Genomic DNA, 21,765 nt, shown 5'->3' on the forward strand with positions numbered 1-21,765 from the left:
ATAATAATAATAATAATAATAATAATAATAATAATAATAATAATAATTCTTGCGCGCTGGGAGTCCCACACTCGGGGAAGGTAGTATAGAGACTAGCGCCCCCGGCCAGTGCATAAAGCATTTCCCTCTCCTACGAAAAAAAAAAAATAATAATAATAATAATAATAACAACATAAAATAGCAGGTTTGGTAGCTGGCGAGGCCTAGTCTTCAGTCTACTTTTGTGTGCGGTGGTCGGAAAGACCTAGTTTCCGCTCCGCACTGCGGACAGGCTGTTGACCAAGGTCGGTAAGGCCATCCATGTTCCCGAAGACATTACTTTGTATGTGTGGCAGGCGGAAAGCTCTGGTTTCCGCTCCGCGCTATGAACCAAGAATGATAGAATACAAGATTGCGCCGATCAGAGAGGATTTTTGAGAATAACTTTTGTGTGACGTCACACTGGTGCAATTGCGAGAGAGAAATGCCAAAACGTGGGCAAGAATGGAAGAAGAAGCAAAAATGTTGCAAGGAATACGTAAACAAGTTGCACCAGTGTGACGTCATGCAAACAACGATTCTGTCAAATTCGTTAAGAGAGGAATAGCGGTCCGAGATCGGCGCAACCTTTGTATTCTCTCAATCGTGGCTATGAACAAGCTGTTGCACATGGTCGGAAATAACGAGTTTCCGATCCACGTTCACGAAGTCATTACTTTGAATGTGTGGCAGGCGTAAAGCTCTAGTTTCCGCTCCGCGCTGTGGACAAGCTGTAGATCATGGTCGGAAAGGCCGAGTTTCCGATCCATGCTCGTATTGTCTTACGCGGTCGCGAAAATATACGAATCCGATTACAGTTGTACTAAGCAGTCATAGATATTGTGTAATTTATCGTTCCCGGTTAAAGATATTAATTTATTTAGTTACAAAAAAGCGATTCACGTTTACGTTTACCTCATAAACTGAACGGAAATACAGTCCACCAGCTGGACGATAAGGTGCAATGTAAGGGGTTTAGTGTTATTTATTCAAAATCTCAAGTAAGGTTTTCTTAATGGTAAAATGTGAGTCGGAGGTGTCAAAATAGTCGTAATGCTTATTAAAGTCCTGGCATAGGCAACGAAAAGCATCATGCATTTCCAAATTTGTTCTACAAATAGTTAACTTAATGGGCTTGTAATGTCCAGAAGGCCTAGAAGGAATACAAAACGTGATCTGGTCCAGTAGAAAGGGACTATTGACCATCCCGTTCAAGATCTTAATCATGAACAAAACCCCGAGCATCTCTCTACGGCTGTGCACCGTTGGCAAATTTATGAGCTTCAAGCGGCTTTTGTAAGGTGGGAGATTTAATGTCGAATCCCAAGGCAAATTATTTAATGCGAATAATAAGAATTGTTTCTGTACCGACTCGAGTCTGTCCGAGTGCGTTTGATATCTAGGGTTCCATACGACGGACCCGTATTCTAAGATCGGCCTTACTAGGGAGGTGAAGAGAGCTTTAGTGACATAAGGATCTCTGAATTCTTTAGCCCAACGTTTGATGAAAGCCAAGACGCCCTGGGGTTTATTAACACAAGAGTTTACATGGGACTTGAATTCAAGCTTAGAGTCCATGGTTACGCCTAGATCGATGAAATTAGTTACCTGATCAACACTATATTCACGAATGCGGTAGCTAAAATAAATTTACACTTTTGCAAGTTAAGTGACATAGAATTTACTTCACACCATTTAAACACATTACTAAGGTCCACCTGTAATTGTTTCCTGTCTCCTGGGGCACCAATGAACTTAAATAACTTAACGTCGTCTGCGTACATTAAGCAATTCGAATACTTCAATATATTTGGAAGATCGTTGATGAATAAAATAAACAGAAGGGGACCAAGGTGGCTACCTTGAGGTACACCGGACGTCACATGAATTACACGAGATGAACATTTTTTTAAAGATAACCCTCTGTTTCCTGCCAACTAAATAAGAAGAAAGCCAGCGCAGCAGGATTGGAGGGAAACCAATTTCATCAAGTTTGTATATTAGAGTTGAATGAGATACTTTATCAAAAGCCTTGCTGAAATCAGTGTAAATGACGTCAGTTTGATAATTACTTTTGAAGCCATTGTTCACATTTGTAGTGAATTCAAGAAGGTTTGATACAGTTGATTTACCTTTACAAAAACCGTGTTGTGATACATCGATAACGGGTGTTAAGGAATAAGGTAGTTCTTCCGTAACGATTTCTTCAAATAATTTAGGAATGGCACACAGCTTAGCGATTCCCCTATAATTCGCAATATTCGACCTGCTTCCATTTTTATAAAGCGGCAAGATATACGACTCCTTCCACAAAGAGGGGGACAACTCCTTGCTTTAGAGAAGCATTGAAGATGTTTGTTAATGGCTTATATAGATAATCAGCACAACTTATTAGGACACAGGAGGGAATACCATCGGCCACTTAGAAAAGAATTTTTTAAACTATTCAAATGAAGGAGAACATTGTCAGCGGAAATTGAAGGAATACGGATGTGGTCAAACTGTGGGAGTGGAAAAGGATAGCTAGAAGTTTTTTCATTTGGCTCGACAGAATAGTTCGATTCAAAATAATTTGCAAACAAATCAGCAATCATATTATCATCACTAGAAATAACATCATCTAATTTCAGTGTTGAGGGAAACCCATTTATTTTACGTTTTGAGTTAACAAAATGATAAAATAACTTGGGATTAGAAACCATGTTAATGCGAGTTTTATTAATGTAATTTCTGTAACATTTTCTGTTTAACAGGCTAACCTAATATTCGCGGCTGGCGTTTTGGTACGCACGCCGTCGAATTTGTTTTTTTGCGTCACCCGAAATTGGCTTGCGTGCGTTTGCATTTGAGTTCATTGAGCGAAACGTCAAATCAAAATGTCACGCAGAACAAAAATTGGAAATTGAGTTAGCTTCATACGCACACCGTTCAATTTCGGTTGGTCCCATACAAGTTGTATGTGCATGAGAAATTTTTGACAATAAATTGGCGGCGTGCGTGAATATTAGGTTAGCCTGTAAGGCATTGTATTTATGACGAAGGATGGAGTACGCGGCGTAGTGAGAAGACAGGCCTGATTTTTTATAAAGTTTAAATGATTTAGTTTTCTGATTTTTTAAATGCAACAGACTACACGGAATTTCAGTTTATTTTAAGTGATGGACAAAATTGAATGATAGTATCCATATAAGCAAAGAAAATCGGGTTGCCAATGGAAGAAAAAATTAAAAAAGTGTGTGTTTTTAAAAAGTTTTCGATACTACGAGTACTTTGTAAATTATCGAGTAAAATCACCAAATAAGGTATCGAGTATTAAAGTACTCATTTTTATACCCTCAGTATCGATACTTACTCAATATCGATAGTATCGTTCGAACCCTAACCATAAGTGGTTTGCTGCAAGCGGTCGAACACTACAGACAAAAGTATCCGTCTCACACAAAAGCATCTCTTATGAACCAAAATATTTGAAGTAAATGGATATAAAGATTGCTGACTTAAAATGTAAAATCATTCAATTAATAAAAAAAATAAACGGAAAGAAGAATTTTTTATGATTTTTTACAATTTTTTTCATATTTTTCTCAGCTTTAATATTATCGTGTACCATGGTTTTTCAATCAATGTCAGACTTTTTGAGCACTTTAAAAGGGTAAATGTATTCAGTTTCAATAAAAAACAGTTCAGGAATAAAAAATCGGGTTTCATGGTCGTAAAAGCTGAAAATTTAAAATAATAATTTCAATTTCAACATATTTCCTATAAAAAAATCAAAATGATCAACCCGGAACCACTCGAAATTTCCGGATCCGGAAAAAACAAATTTCATATTTACTTTCCTTGCCAACCTCACGTTTTTTCGTGCGAAAACTTTCGGTTTTTGATAATCGACCAAAAAAGGCCACTCTAAGGTACACCTTTGTAGTTATAAAGTGGGCGGTGCTACGCTCAATTACTAAAAGTCTATAGCAGTCTTATTTATTGTTAGGAGATTGTTGTAATTATTAACTCGAAGTAAGCGTTCAGTTATTTAAATATCGGAGTTTTCGTATATCTGAAATTTACCGTTATACGGGAAGCGGGTGTAATTTTAGTCCGATTTGAATAATTTTCAACAAATTGCTTTCTCGTACCAAGGTTTTTAATTGCACCAAATTTGGTGGAAATTGATTAATCGGTTACCGAGATACACATTTGTGGTCATAAGTGGCCGGCGCCCCGCACATTATCCAAAAATTTGTAGTATTCTAATTTTCTGCTAAGTGGTTATTGCTATCATCGATTTTAATTGAATTAGCTCCAGTAGTTACTGATTTATCGCAGTTTACGTGTTTCTGTAAATTACCGTTATAATGCAGGTGGGCGTGGTATTGCCCGATTTCAAAGATTTTCAAGAAATTTCTTAGCTAGGCCCTACCAACGCCTCGTACCGAGTTTGGTAACGATTGGTCAAAGAGCTACTGAGAAACACCATTTCATCATAAGTGGGCGGGGTCACACCCATTTTCCAAAAATTTCATAACAATATTATTTTTTACCACACTTCTACTTCACAAACAAATTTTCAACAATTTGCATCTAATGTTTACTGAAATATCGCAGTTTTTGCATTTTTCGAAAGTGGGCGTAGTTACAGACCGATTTCGCCCATTTTCAATACCAACCTGGATAAAGGGAAACCTACATACCAAATTTCGTTGAGATATCTCAATTTTTGCTCGAGTTATCGTGTACACGGGCAGACGGACGGACGGACGGACAGACGGACATGGCTTAATCGACTTTACATTCTGATCGTTTATGTATACATTTGTACATATCTATCTCGCTTCGTTTTGGCTGTTACAAACAACCGTTATGCGAACAAACTTAGTATACCCTTGTGCACAAGTGCGCTCGGGTGTAAATATACTAAAATACTCATTCCGTTTTCAAGCCCATGTAATTTTAGAGAGATAAAGTGCAAGTTTGAAGTAGCTGAAAAATCCCGTCCATCTTGGATAACTTTTTTGCTAATCGTGTTGCGCATTTTCTTAAATTCAACGAGTGCTCTTAAATATATGTATAAACCGACGCGACTTCTTGCACTTTATTATACTAAAATTGAATAAGCTACAAAACTGCCGACCCAAACATTTTCTTTTATTTAAAGCTTTACAATAAGTTTGAATCTCTGAGGAATATGGTTTTTGTTGTAGTATGAACTATAATAAAAATAATACACTTGTGCTAAGTATTTGGACGAGATTCTCCTCCAAATTGTGGTATGCGAATTGATGCTGTTACCCCAAACGATGTGTCCCGGACCAAACCCAGGTCCTACGGACTGCCACTCAGCCGCAGCGGCTATATTTTTATAAAAAATTTACGAAAAATATTTACAATGAAAGACATAATGAATATTAGAAAAAAATAGTGTGTACTTACTGAGTTACTGAATGTAGTGTTCTTTGCCATCATTATTTACGCTCATATCCTACTGAAATTTCATTTTGAAAAGTCGCTAATATGTAAATATTTGGACTTTTACTTCTGTTTAAATGTCGGGATTATAATAGCCAGTATATTATATTCAGTATTTATCTGTACTTACGAAGTTTAGGATATCCAATAAATACATAACATAAAAATTTGCAAATAATAATTATTTTTAAGTCTGTTTCTTTTTATCAGCATTTAAAATAATTTTATCAAACATTATCTACTTATAAGAATCGAGGCACTTTTAGATTTAGTCCCTCTTATTCCTTTGTCCTCACCGTTAACCAATTTTTCTACCTCTTTATACTAACTTCTTTGCTTTGAACATGGTGAAGATATGAAAACTTTTATCTTGTAATCTGTTATAACACAAAATTAAGAAGTGACGAGTTTTCAACTAACCTATTATAGGCTCTCCCATCTCCGAAATTTGAAATTTATAATAATGTTAATCTAAATTTGTTTTAAAATGTGCTTATTTAGGGTGTCCTTAGGAGTTTATTTGATTTTATTAGTTTAATGAGTAAGCTGCCCATAGACTTTAATAAGCTTATTTATTTTGAATAAAAGCTCTTATTCATTTAGGAGCATCTGTATTGGGTCCTCCCTTTGGAAATTTCTCACCATTCGGAGCACCAGCATCTTTACTGACATCAGCTCATTCGCATCGCTCCCCACATCCCCCACACAGCCCACTTCAGCAGCATCACCAACACCCAGCTCCTGCAGCAGCATTTTTTCCACCACCCTTACTCTATTGGTCATATCCTAGTCCACCGGTGTCACCAACCGCTTATTATGCCTCGCCGCCGACGCATTCGACCACACAATTGACTGGAAATATTGCTGCTACACAGCACCAAACCATGGTTGGTATTTGCTTCTTTTTTTTCCTCATTTCTACCGGAATAACCATTCGTTTTTTTTCAGTATTCTTTGGATTTTCTACCAGCAGTTCAGCCTTCTGCGGTTAGCCCTCCAAATGTAGCCATACATTCCCCTAGTACTTACCTACCGCCAAAACCATTTTCGGCTCTGCCGATTTCTCCTAGGGCTACAGGTGCATTAGGTGGTGGCAGTGGAAGTAGGGCGAATGTCGGTGCCCTGCCACCTTACTATAATAAATTGCCATTGCCACTTCCAATGTTGCAACCACAAACAAACAATATGTACCACTACAGCTCCTCGCCATCGATGACTGCATCTCCACAGCCAAACTTACTCCAATTGCCCAATACACCGGCGTCAGCGCTTCCTCCGAACCGATCGGCCACAACCGGGTCTATGCCGACAACATCGACAGTTTTATCCATTCCGACTACAACGTTGCTCACAGTTGACACATCCCAAAACGAATGCGCGTCCCCTTTGAAAGTGGTACCTTCTACTCCTAAGCCCACGAGTAAAATCTCCTTCAGCCGGGATGTGGCCGCCAGTAATGTCAATGTAGTGCCGAACGCTTGCAGGGAACTTTATATTGCCTAACAGTTAATACACTTAAATACTTTTCTATATAAAGATGGTGGCTGCGTTTCTTTATACATTCCGGATAATCCCAATTCACAGCCGGAATAAACAGAATGCGTTTGAAATATACGTCAACATATAATCAGGAACGTTCTAAGGAATAAGTAAACAAAAAAGTTTATTCCAAACGTTCAGAATGAATAAAGAAATGCAGCCGGTATGAAAACAGATTATATAGAGTGATGTATGTGCAATAGAAACTACGTAGACCTGTAGTTATAGTCAAAATAACTCTAAAGCAAGTTGCGGCTTTTTTGACAGATATCTCATTGAAAATTAGGTCAAAAAGCTCCAATCACCTTTACAGTCGATTTTGTTTTGACTATAACTTCGAGCATAGATTTAAATAAACTTAAAAATGGCTACAGTTTTTCCAACTTAGCAGTAGTAATATATTTATTCTTGTACCACATATGAATTCCACACTTCTTGCCAATTTGTTAAGCATATCGTCGTTTAAAGTACAAAACCGCGTAACAAACATGTTTTGCCAAAAATTGTATTTGCTCACAGAAGCTCTTGGATCAAGCCTTATCCATTCGTCCTGTAATTTACTAGCCAGAAATGCGATTGCTTTACAAAAGAAAGAACCATTTTGAAATACCAGTGTTTTTACTTTCTAAAAGTAATATGTGTAACCTCACATACGCGGTTGTATACTTTAAACGACGATATGTAGGTCTTATTAACAACAAACTTAATACGTACAAATGTAAGTGAGAAATGAAATTCTTAAGCGGAAAATGGCTACAAATTAGGGATATGCGATTAATCAATTAACCGATCAAGCTGATTAATCGAAAGCCGATTAATTAATTAAACAAAGTATAATTATTTTTGATTAATCAAAATGACTAATTTTTCGATCGATATATGTTTGCAGCAAACTGATTAATCATATCATATGTTTGTATACAAAAATATAAAAGAATTTATCTTCATATGTATGTATATATGCATACGTATTTTTTATTTTAGGGAGCTACATACGTGGACGTAGTAGTATATACTACATAGTACGTACTTGTTTGGCATTTAATTTTTATTAATAATGCTGGATCTCCACTAGGCATTCAACGGCAAAAATGACAAATGACAAAGTCGGTCATAAAAAAAGAATGGTGTCATTACATTCAAAAATAGTCATTAAGTTCATTTCCACATGGCATTTCTTTAAATTATATATATTTTTTGTCATTTCAATGCCTAGTGGAAATTCGGCATAAGAATAATATTGAATGTGAATACAAACATACATATGTATTTGAACATATGTACATATAAAAAAAAATTCATTTGGTTTGAAAGCAAACTCGAAAGAAATGAACAAAGTTATTCAGATTTCAATTAATATTTTTTCTAATAAATAGTAATTACTCAGGATCTGATTAATCAACTTATTTGATTAATCAGGATTATGATTAATTAAAAAGCTGATTAATCGATTAATCGCACATACCTACACAAATCCATTTGATTGCATCATTTTCCTTCTCCAGAACGTCACAACGGTTTTATGCATAGACTTGGTAAAAATTATGTATGTAAATGTGGATAAAATCAATTGCAGTTTGAAGAATCTCAAAATTTCAAGTTTATGCATAAAGTTAAAAAGCCCAAATAGTACTTTTCTTGAAGTATGCATATTTAATCGAAATTTTAGAACTTTTAGATTTATAGTAAGCATTTTTAATCAAAAATTACTGAAACCGAATTTTCTGTTAAATTGATACGAAAGCACAGTCAGCAGCAGTTAAATTAGGAACCGTTCGGTCCAAGTACTTAAACTTATGTGCATATAATTACACAGTCCCCAAAAAAAAAGTACCATGCACTTTTGACAGGGATTCCCTGCCAACGTGTGTTTTGGTGCTCTGTACACGAATCTCAAGTTTGTTTTGCTCTATCATGTCAGGACCTCAAAAACATGGCTAATATTATTTCACAGGCACGTTTTTTGAAGTTAGGGAAAAAATTACATAATGAAGAAAAACGAACTTGAGATTTGTGTTCAGCGTATCAAAATAAATAAGCAAAGGGCCCCGAATCCCGACGATTTTTTGGAAGGAGCTGTTTGCAGCTGTCCTGTTGCCGCACAAAAAAAGGGTTAGCTTTCGGGGATCAGACTATCTTTCCTTATATATTTTGATGCGCTGAGCAAGACTATGAAGTCCGTTTTCCTTCATCACGTCAGGATTTTTTCGTAATAACAAAAAATCTCCCTTCACATAAGATCCGCTATGTTTTTTTTTGAGGATAGGAAGAAATTCTGACGCGACGGAGCAAAACGGACTTCAGACTCGTTTTCAGGGCTCCAAAAATATGGAGATAGGGTATTCCTGTCAAACATGTACATGACACTTATTTTTGTGGGGCTGTGTTATTTATTGAAATTGTGCATAGACTGACTCCTTATTACATTACCACTCGAATGTGAATTAAACTCGTGAAACGGATCACCTTTTTCGCGATATCGAAATAATAAATTTTGTATATTGAAATTTGAAGGTAGCCCTGAACATTCTCTAAATGGCTCATAAAGTCGTTTTTCAAAATATTTCTTAGTCTAATTTTTTTATGTTATGTTTAGCTTTTCTTTGAATATTAATTAAATATGCATTTACCTGTTATGGAAAGAAGCGCCAAATGGATGCATGAAAGCGATATACATATGTATGTATGTATATTTTCTGTATTTTGACTGTTATATTTGACAAGAATTTTTTTTTTTTGTAAACAAAATCCGAAAAAAAATCTTAGTTATTTATGTGCTAGTTTTGAAACTAGAAGCTTGGTTTTGTTTGGAAAGTACTTTAGAGGCTGCGAGAATTGTTAAAAATATCCTTATTTCCAGTTTTTCGGTAATGTATATGACCAAATCTTACGAGTTGTTTTTAGTGTCACTCCCTTCTTTCCGAAGAAAAAAACGATAAAGCATTCTTTTTGCATTTATGTCAATCAATGGAGCTCCAGGAACAAGTACAATAAAAAATAAATCAATTATTTGAACAATTTTAGCCTTAAATCGTTTATTTAGGCGAAGAAATTCCTAAAATTAATCATTTCTTCATTGTCACTCGAAAAAATCATAATTGTTTTTTTTTTGTTAATAACTTTGGGAAGTTTTAAAATAGAATGTTCATACTAGCGGCAGTAGACGTTGGCATCAAATACAAAACATCTGTGAAGTTTCAAGAGTGCACCACGAAATTTAAAATATATCGGTATGCAGAATATCTGTTGCAGCTATTTTGTAATTTTTGAAATTTTAAAATTTTTTTTTTTAATTTTAAAAGTACAAGATAGTTCAAAATGTCAACATTTAATGATGAAAATGTGAAACGAACGAATCTAGTGTAATAAGACTAGTGTCTCACCAAATGAAAAAAGTATATTGAGTAAAAGATGACTATGATTTAAGAAACAAAAATTCATTTTTTATAATTTTTATTGGTGCATTCGAAATTATATCTAAAATTGTTATATACATGATAAATAATGAAAGAAATATATATGTGCATAAGGAATACTTAAACGCCATATTTAATTACTTTTAAATAATATGGCGTTTAAGTTCAGTAGAGCGAGTAAACGTAATAGATGACTGGAATGGTGCTACGGGGCGTATACATTGCATACGCATGCGTGAGTGGTAATTCCCAGCCAGCAAAGAAACGGAATTTTTACCGACAGTGCAGTTTAATTCAATTTTCCGTATCCGAAAACGAATAGAAAAAACTCCTACAGTTATCCGGAAAACGTTCGAAAAAGATGATATCATTTGAAAGCAATAATTGTATTTTATTTGCTGAAGCTAAACATTTGTAAGCTTGCTTGCGTAGTTCGCAGTGGCTGAGCGTGCAGAGTGTGCCGCTATTTGTTAGCTTCCAGAAGGTGCCGCTATTTGTTAGCTTCCAGAAGGTGCCGAATTCCGTCAGGCGCTTCCTAATTCCATTCGATCAGACAAACAGCCGAAAACGTATCCGTTTCACATTGTCTACACATACGTTTCTGCCGCACACTTTAGTGGGAAAACGGATCGTCAAAGTATCCGAAAATGGAATCAGTAAACGGACATAAATCCGCACTTCATCCACTTTTTTTACCTTTTCGGATCGGTTTTCGGATTTTTTGCTGGCTGGGTTATTACAACGCTTTTATCAGCTTCCAAAGTTGTGTGTGCAGACCACCATTTTTATACTAAAAATATAGCAAAGGTATTTGTGGCAAACCTAGTCTAGATATCAACCTCGTCGGAGGTATCTAGAAATAGATGTCGCCCCGCCATTTCTTTAAATGAAATTAATTGCTGCTATATGTATGTATGTACATATCGCACACCGTCTTAAAAAGAGTACAACTCAAAATTTGACATTTTTGAAATTATGCGCTAAAAATGTACACAGAGCTTTTATTTACCTTTCAGCAAAATCTGGAGTAAATTTTTGTTATAATTTGTTAAAAAAACCTAAGGTAAAGTCGCCCTTGCCCATATGATTAGCATGTGCTACGAAATAGTTTTCGCATTTTCTGACGAACGTATTATTTTGAGTTGTGATAAAATAAAAAAAAATAAAAAAACGTTTTAATATATAAATGGACTAAAAATTAGAAAATAATAAATCTCAGTCCCATAGAATTTGTTTTGATAACTTTTGGTTTAGAAATTTTAGCAATATGCATTATAAACAATTTATGACATTGAAAATTAAAAGCATGGGACGCATGTAATAGACTTGAGTTGATATGAAAATTAATATATGTATGTACATATGTATGTGGGTATATGAATAACGATCGCTTAAAATCGATCTCAAATTTGTACTTTCTCTGTAGAAATTTTAGGTCTATGTTTGACTAAATATTGTCAATTGAATCTAATGCTTTGTATTGCATGCGCTCCATGTTTTTCGTTTTCAATCTCATAAATTGTTTATAATGACTTTTGCTAAAATTTCAAAATCGAAAGTTATCAAAACCAATTCTATGGGCCTGAGATATATTATTTTCTAATTTTTAGTCCATTTAATAAAACGTGGTAGATTAAAAATTTTTTTTTACCTTATTTTTTTTTTACGTTTTTAGTATATCTTTTTTAAGTTTTTATTTAAATACAATTTCGCGATGGAATCTTGTTTTTTATAATAGATAATGCATTTTCCAAGATAAGTGAACCACAATTTTAGACCAAAAATACATTTGTCGAAAAATGTAACAACTCGTTGGATTTGCTCATATATGCATTTTATTATTTTGCTAGGTGAGTGCTTCTATTTGCGAAATTTAACGTTAAATAATATAAACAAATGATAGCTCTTCTGTGAAAGCGGGACGGAATTTATGCTTTCTCTTTGGCATTTTCTAGAGGTAATTAAAACTTTGTTGCGAAAATTTATATTGGAAGTAAACCACGCACGAACAACAAACGAGCAAAAAGAGCTAATTAGCAACAGGAAGGGCACTTTGCACTTAAAGGGGTATATCGATCATCAAATATTGCTTGTGCAAAGTTCAACTATCGGGAGATGTAACTATTTCACAAATGGCATTGTTAGAGATTTTTATTTTATTTTTTTTTTTTTTTTTTTTACTTTTATTCAAATGTTTGCAATTAAAATCTGGACACTAAAACGGAACCTGGACATTTTAAGGTTTCACCGGGACCTCGGGACAAATAGTCTAAAACCGGGACATGCCCGGGAAAACCGCGACGTCTGGCAGCCCTAATGTTCTAGCGACTGCGATGCATTACGTCCCTTCGCACAGTCGAATTTGGGGAATCCTCGAAACTAAATGCAGTATGAAAGTCAAAAATATTTCGTGATTTCGTTGAAAACATAGTGGAGAAAATTTCTATCCAAATACAAACTACGTAAGTATAGGTAGTTAAATACGCAAAGGGAAGCTTAATAAATTCCTTCATTTTGATGCTATACTAATGCAGTTATGAGGGGGGAGGATTCCCAAAACTTAAACTTATAAACATATATGTGTTCTTATAAAAGATATGTGTAAAAACAGTTTGTTGTTCGTGATAAAAAATCTTTGGTAATTATCTAGTTGGGATTTCAACCCCTACAACTGACCGAAAGGGGGCCAAGGGGAATTTAGGAAAGGGGGTACCATTAGACGCGGAAATTAACTTTTTTACCCGATCAGAAGTTATTAACAAACAAATGTTTACACAATAGCACCTTTTTTATTCACTTAGTACATACAAAAACGCAGAAATTGCTATATTTCACCATTCATACAAGAATAATACTTCATCTTAGCGAAATATGTCATAATATCGCTAAATATATCACTAACAACTTATATATAGGGCAACCAAATATATGCTCGAGCATGTTTTCATACCCGAGCGCACTTGTGCACAAGGGTATATTAGATTTGTTCACATAACGGTTTTTTGTAACAGCCAAAACGAATCGAGATAGATATAGACAAATGTATACATAAATGCTCAGAATGAATAGAGAAGTCGATTAAGCCATGTCTGTCTGTCCGTCTGTCCGTCTGTCCGTCCGTCCGTGTACACGATAACTCGAACAAAAATTGAGATATCTCAACGAAACTTGGTATGTAGGTTTCCATTTATCCAACTGCAACTACGCCCTATTCCCATATAACGGTAATTTTCAGAAATACGCAAACTGCGATATTTTAGTAACTACTGAAGATTATTCACTCAAAATTGATACTTACAATAAATTTTAGACGAAGAATAAGAATATTAAAAATTTGGGGAAACTGGGCGTAGCCACGCCCACTTATGGTTACATGTATATATCTTGGTAACCGCTGCACCAATTTCTTCCAAACTTGGCCTTGGTACAGCATACCAAATGGCCGAAATTTTTTTAAATCGGACTATAACCACGCCCACATCCCATATAACGATAATTTAGAGAAATACAAAATCTTCTATAAATAAGTAAATATTAAAGCTAATTTATTCAAAATTGATGCGTGCAACAATTCCTTACCAAGAAATACGATTATGATAAAATTTTTTGTAAAATGGGCGTGGCACTGCCCACTTATAATCACATATATGTATCTCGGCAACCGTTCTACCAATTTTTACCAAACTCGGTATTATGGTGCTTGCCACATAAAAGCAAAACGTTGAAAATTATTGAAATCGGACTAAAATTACGGCCGCTTTTCATATAACGGTAAATTTCAGAAATGCTTGAAACTTGAATAGTTTGAAATTTAAGCACGCTATTTACTCAAAATTGATACACCCGGCTCACCATGTAGCGGTAGCTTTAGGAAAGGTGAAAAATATATATTTAATACTTGCGCCGGGTATTTAATGTTCGGCTCCGCCCGAACGTAGACTTTCTTACTTGTTATACCTTTCATGAGCATGAAATGGTATTATAACTTCGGTCCGATGTTTGTAAGTACCAGAACAAAAAGAGATAGACCCATTAAAATGTATACTTATATGATCAGAACGTCGAGCTGAGTTGATTTATCCATGTCCGTCTGTCCGTCTGTCCGTCTGTTTGTATGCAATCTAGTCTCTCAGTTTTCGAGATATCCGGATCAAATTTGGTAGGTGGGTATATTTTTATAATGTATTAATCATTTGTCGGAACCGGAAGAATCGGACCACTATAACATATAGCTCCCATACAACTGATTGTTCAGATATGAGATTTTTCGTTATAACTTCTCCATTTATGCAGCTACGAACATGAAATTTTGCAGCACTTGCACCCATTATCAACAGAATGCTTACAGTGAAAATTGAAAAGATCGGATAACTATAACCTATAGTTCCCATACAACTGATTGTTCAGATATGAGATTTTTCGTTATAATTCATCCATTTATTTAGCTAGGACCATGAAATTTCGCGCTGTTCTCACTCATTATCAGCAGAAGACTTACAGTTAAAATAACGAAGATCGGGTCACTATAACCTGCAACCCCCATACAACTGATTGTTCAGATATAAGGTCTTTTATCATAACTCCTCCATTTATGCAGCTAGGAACATGAAATTTCGCACCATTTTCACTCATTATTAACAGAATACGTACAGTGAAAATAACAAGGATCGGGTGACTACAACATATATCTTCCATACATCCGATTGTTCAGATATGGGATTTTACTGTAAAACTCCTTTATTTGAACAGCTAAAACCGATAAATTTCGTAAGATATTTTATAAATAATAATACAAAGTCTACTGAGAAAATCGTCAAAATATATGCTGTATAAGCTTTATCTCCTATAGCACTGATTGTTCAGATACCAGTTTTTGCGATATATCTCCTTTATGTAGGAAACTAAACCCAATAAATTGTGTTACCGGTTTACATACCGATCACATAGCAGTGAAAATCACTTAGATTGGTGCCATATAAAGTATATCTTCCATACCTCTGATTGTTTAGATGCGATTTTTTATATAAGTATGTAACTCCTCTATCGATGTATGCAGATGTATTCAAAATCAGTAATCTGTCAAACTATAATTTGCAGATGTTCATGAAAGGTATGAAGCCTTCGGCATAGCCGAAGACAGCGCTGCTCTTACTTGTTTTTCTTATACTTTATGACAACATGCATTAAAAGAAAATGGTAATTGTAAAAAGATAAAGCTTTTTATCCATATTTGTTAAAGCATATTTCGGTATATTTCGCAATAAGTGCATTTTTTTTGAATATTTTAGAAATAAATGCGAAATTTGGTGCATATTAAAAAAAAAAAATTTTTAATTATAGGACCTGTTCCAATTGATAGAACACTACTCTGGATGGTACATTTCTGACAACTATGAGGTGAATAAAAATTCCCAAGCCCGTAAGGCTAGTGAAAAATTTGACGGCAAGCATCGCACAGAAAAGACAAATATTTTGCATATAAATGCTGCATTTTGATTGCTTAGCTTGCTGGCATTTTATTTTTTGCCCCAAAGCATCTTTCAAAAATTTCCAGCAGTAAAAAGTTACGAATTGGTACAGCAGAAATGTACAATTTTCTCACGATAGAACTTTTCTACTGATTGGGACAGGCCCATAATAAATATTTTGAAATTCATCCCTCCGTGATTACGTACTTTGCACCACTGAGTGCTATTTGACAATGTAATTTTTGTATCGATAATCGTCTATAAAATTCGTCAATTTTTGCATAGAGCTTTACACTAAGGGCCTGTGCCAATTGGTAGAAAATATAAAATTTTGTAGGATGAAACTAAAAATTTGACATTTCTCGTGGTGGATACGTACCGCAGAATTTTACCTAGCTTATGGGGTTCTTAACAAAATTAAGCAAATGGAAATCAGAGTGGTATCGAGATAAAATATCCAATTTTTGTTCCACTAGTTACCTGGATATACAGCTTTTGAGGGATTTCCGAGGACAACATTGCGAGCACTTGTGCGGGGTTACCATTAGAATGTTGAATTAACTTCGAAACAACTTTTATGTGGTTTTGTGCTTATTTTTTTAATACAATTTTTGACCACTAGAAGCAACAGCATTGACTTTATCGACCCATATAGGAATTGTTAAAAGAGTTGAAGAAAAATTAAACGCTGTAAATTTTTCGACTGTGGGCAATAAGCTAAAATCAGTTTTTAGCAAAAAAACAGGACATTGCTATATCAAAAAATATTATGGGCCTCATTGAATCCGGTAATTCATTTCATCCGATTGAAAAATATTCAGTGACTGAAATTTCTGCCTTTAAGTTCGCGCCTTTTCCATGTTTAAGAATATATTCCGTGATAACAGGCAATTATTTCTCTCTGAAAATTTATCCGAATATATTGCTATTTATTGCAACAAAAATATTTAAGTTAAATTTGCATTTTTATTTCTATACATACATAGTGAATACGTGTGAATGCGTAATATTTTACTTTTACCAGTGTTTTTGTACATTTTGAACACAGTTCAATAGCTATTTATTTTTTAAATGCATGTTTTAAGCATGTTTTTGATATTATTCGTGCATATTTATGCATATTTCATATTTTATCGTGCATATTTTAAGCGCTTAAAATCATGTTTTTACGGCATATTGAGTGGCCATATCACACATCAGCAGGTGGATTTTGTGTTAAGCCAACCAAAATTGTGATTTTGTGATATAAGGTTCGTTCGCGTAGCTGTTAATTGTTCATGTTTAACCAAAACTTACAAGTTTTTGCGTTCGCGTACGCAAAAAACTTGCAAAGTAGGGGAAATTGAGAGAGCAAACTGACATTTCATTTTGAGGGGAAGCTGCTGGTTTCTGCTGGAAAAATTTTTGCCAACAGCAATTTGCCAACAGGAAAACAGCTGATCAAAAACAGCTGGTTGGCATTTACGCAAATCACAAAATTGAATTTGATGGTTTGGAAGATAAAAATTACAAAATGCGACTAATTAAACTTGTAAGAAATAAGTAGTTATTTGTTTAATCAATAAACTATGTCAGTATAACACTTTGCGATGACTTTTCGTACGTTTTAAATTTTACACTTTTGTATGTAAACAAAAATTTTATCAGCTGTTCGTCTAACTTGCAAGTTTCTGCAAATTTTCTGTTCGCGTACTATTTTGGATATTTCTCTCTTGTGAGAGAACAGATGACATTTCGCCGGAATTTGGCAGTTGGTTGGTTTCTGCTGGAGATTTTAAACGAACGCACCTATATTCAGCAATGTTACGACATGTACGGCTAAAATGAAGTATTATTGTTGTATGTATGTTGAAATATGGGCAATTAGTGGGTTGTGTGTGTATAGTTAGTGAATGACAAGGGTGCTATTGAAAAAGTTTTTTGATAATAACTTTTGATCGGTTAAAAAAAGTTAATTTCGTATTCTTGTTACTAGGGTCCAGATGCATCCATTGGTACCTCATTTCCTGAATTGCGATAAATTTTAGGGGTTGAAAGCCCAACTAGATAAGTACGAAATCTTTTTTTACAAAGTTCATTTCTTTTTCAGCAAACTCCGAAAATTTTAAGACATCTGATAAAGAATTCATAATTTTTTTAAACGTAGAAAAAAATTAACTAACTGTTTTTTTTTAAACGACTTCATCAGTGATTCATTGCGTTTGAGATTTGCGGTATCCTTCAAACAACGGACAAGTGAGAAGGTCGCCATTTTTTCAAAAAGTTCTGCCGAGCGTGTCTCAAAAGATATGTAAATTAACAAAAAATTAGTTTAAGAACAACCAGTGGGGAATAAAAAATTATACAAGTAAACAGATAGTTATTTTTTCCACATGAATGCATAAAAATGTACATAATCAGCCAGCATTTTGAAAAGAGTTTTATCAGCTATCGCCACGATGGACAAAATAGTACAAAAATTAAATGTGTGTTTAAATATTTAACAGATATTTTTTAGTTATTTATCTCAGTGCCTGTCACATGTAGTGTTATATGGTACATTTTTTTAGTTTGCATTTTAAAATGTTTAGTTGAAATTTCGGAGAGTATGGGCGCGTTTCAGCTTGTAATCTATGTATACTTCAAATTTACATATCTACACCGAGCCAAAGCACAATAGGGGAACTCGCTCTTCTGTGTATTCGTTGTATGTTGTGTAATTGTAACTGCATGAGCGTGGGATTTGTTGTTGATAGCGGTACATCAAATACACATGCAACAACAACCATACGCTCGCATGAACCAAAAAGACAAGATCACGCGGGCAGGAGACTAGCCCGTTAGAATCGCATTTAGGAAAAAAGTTGAACGATTTTGACATTAGCCGTTTGTTTACATTTCTTCGTTGTTTACAATTTGATGGTGGCTTTTTACTGCAATTTTCTTCATTTTCGCTGTTTTTTTATTTAAAACTTTTCATAACTAACATTTCAAAATTATATTTTTTTCCATATTTTTATAATTTCTTTTTCAATGTTTCTTCAAAACCAACACTGAAAAAATTGGTTCATAAGAAATGAGCAGTAAATTAATATTAAGCTGGAAAACGCAAGTTTTGTATTATGATTGTTTTCTTTTCAAATGAAATTTATTGAAGAAACTGAGAAGCATGTTATAGATTAAACAGAAAGCAAAAAAGACTTAGTTTTGTGGAAAATATGTTCAAAAAGCATGAAAAAAAAATTTGCAACGTTTTGCTTCATAAGCACTACAAAAATTTTCTAAATCAATTTTTTTTTTAATTTTAGTTGTTGCACAGGTCTCTAGCAATAATTTGGCTTTAACAGATTGGAAAAATATCAATTAGTCGACGAGTTATGGCCAAAAAATTATATAAACAATATGTTGAAAATCGGCATTTCACTGCAAAGTTCGAAGGTCGATTAAAAAAAAATTCGAACTAACATAAACAAACGCCGCGATACGGGTCTTCTAATTTAGCCTCTATTTTCACCCCTCACTCTCAGAATCGACCTAACTTTTGCTAACCTGAATTTGTTCCACAGTGTAATTCTACAGAGAAGTATGTCCCACCCGTGACAGCTATGTGTGGGAGAGTTCTCAGAGGTAGGTTTACCGGGCTGATAAGCTTTATTTGTTTGTTTAGGTGGACGCAGGGGACGAGGAGGGGATGCGCGGACTCGTCCATCATCTATATAACCTTGTGGTCAGCTGATTAAGTTAAGTTACATTTTGACCAGTTTTGGTTTTTGATTTTGTTAATCTAATGTTTATACTTTTTTTAATAAAAGTCTAGCACATTACCTAACCGGAACCACCTAAATCTACATTTCAAACTTCTTACAAAAATTATAAAAATTCAACAAACTTTAACAATTGCGCCAAAAATTTTAAACTTTTTGTTCAGAGTTTTTTGGTATGCAGTTTTGTATTCCATTAAATTTAAGTAGGTAAAAGTGAAAATTTCAAGACGCTAGGAAATCGCGTACATTTTTAGTAATTTTTTTGGCTGGCGTTGCTAAGCATTTCATTCTACAGTATATTTTGCTTAGCTGCACATCCTTCTTTGCACGAAAAACTTGTGCACGTAACCGGAAAAGGCACTTAAGCGAATTTTCTTTACTACTTCAATGAGGAAGGTATCCGAATCCCTATGAAACCAAATATTGGCGGAGCACTTACCATGTAGAAATTACTGCAAGCGAAATTTTTACCGAATGTTATCTAATTATCTATATGACTACATAAATTGATAGCAATTTTCGTTGTTCTGCGAGATGAGCAAAATAAATAAAAGGTTGTAAAATTAGGTAATTGTAGGGCCAGTGCAGGTAAACGCAATACTTTCCTTGATAATTGATACTAGTCGCACAATTTTTAAGGCAGGTATCGCCAATGCGCAGGTATGTTGAATGCATCTATCGGAGCAGTTTCCTTATAAATGTTAAAAATAATGCGTTTGATGCGCATTTTGGGGTAGGTATCTTAAACGTGCACTTAAGCATAGAGGCAGCAAAGCAAAATATACTGTATATAAAAGGCACCATCCTAAGATAAAACGTGAGTGGATTGAACCCCTACTTGGCTTATTATATTTTTTAATAACTAATCTTTATATATGGATCACAATAAAGCTCATTTTCATATAAAAATTCGGTACGTGTCCTACCCGTGACAAACGTTGTCCTAGCCGTGACAGAGGAATTTCGGATAATAAAGCCATGATTTTTTTTTGTAGTTTTTGCTTTGTTTCTGTTCCTGGTTCTTTGTTTTATTATAAGACATCAAGTTCACACAGAAAAGTGAAATAGTATATTTTGTAATAACTCATATAATAGTCAATTAGGTGTAGCTTTATAAAAATGTAGAATTATTGAGTACTTTATATTTACTTAAATTTAAACAAGAAAGAAAATGTTTTCTGAACAAATGTTCAACCCGTGACGGTGGAATCGCCCATATGTGAAAAACGAAGTAATGCATACATGCACAGTTTCAGGTGAAAACTGAAATAATGCATTTGAAAAACCCGAAGTGATGCATAACTGCACAGTTTTGGTTGAAAGCCGAAATAATGCATACGAGAAAATGCAGAAATTATGCATATGCACAAATTCGTTTTAAAAGCGAAATAATGCATAAGAGAAAAAAACGAAGTAATGCACAGTTTCGGTTGAAAAGGAAATAATGCATAAAGCAAAAACCGAAATAAAGCATACATGCACAGTTTCGGTTGAAACTGAAATTATGTCTAAATGCACGGTTTCCATATGCGCAATTTTGGTGCCCCATTTTTTCAGAGTATTCTGAATTGTAGAGAACTTTAAAAGAATTCGTAAAGATCTCATCCGATTTTTGCCGAATTTTCTAAAATTAAATAAACTGTGCACACTTCGTTTCTTTTACGATGAAAATAATGCTACTATGTGAAGAATTTCTTGCAGAATTTTTTTCAGAATTTTCTTTATTTTTCGTATAGAAATTTCTTTACGAGTTCGTATTAACCACTTCACATAATTTTCTTTGAAGATTCGTTACAAAATCGTTACAGAAAAGAGATACCCCTAAAGATTTCGCTAAGATTTCGGAATTTGGTCCAAAAAGTCGGAATTGTAATGCTCTCACTCCCTTGAATTTTTATATTTGGAAAAAAATGTTTTGAAACGAAAAAATATTTAGAGGTCGCTCAAAGCGCTCAAAGTTTTCCATGTACTTTTATATGAAAAAAAAACTTTTCGTAAAAATGGTATAGAGTTCTTGAAAATTGATTTTTAAGAATTCTATACCATTTCTACGAAAAGGTGTTCTTTCCCCAGATAAAAATACATGAAAAACTTTGGGCCCTTTTAATGACTTCCAAA

General features: G+C 34.3%; 1 protein-coding gene across 1 annotated transcript in view; it reads left to right on the forward strand.

Moving 5' to 3' along the window:
* The window catches only part of LOC118742289 (RNA-binding protein fusilli-like), a 77,441-nt gene extending 69,900 nt beyond the window's left edge, over positions 1-7,541 (forward strand). Inside the window, exons 7-8 of the mRNA XM_036474251.1 lie at positions 6,085-6,368; positions 6,430-7,541. Coding sequence (XP_036330144.1) covers positions 6,085-6,368; positions 6,430-6,984 — 839 coding nt within the window. The 3' untranslated portion in view covers positions 6,985-7,541. The remainder of the gene's footprint in view (positions 1-6,084; positions 6,369-6,429) is intronic.
* The last annotated feature ends 14,224 nt before the right edge of the window (positions 7,542-21,765 follow it).

This window comes from Rhagoletis pomonella, unplaced genomic scaffold (genome assembly GCF_013731165.1).
Source record: "Rhagoletis pomonella isolate Grant_MI unplaced genomic scaffold, Rhpom_1.0 Rhpom_scaffold_00007, whole genome shotgun sequence".
NCBI lineage: Eukaryota > Metazoa > Arthropoda > Insecta > Diptera > Tephritidae > Rhagoletis > Rhagoletis pomonella.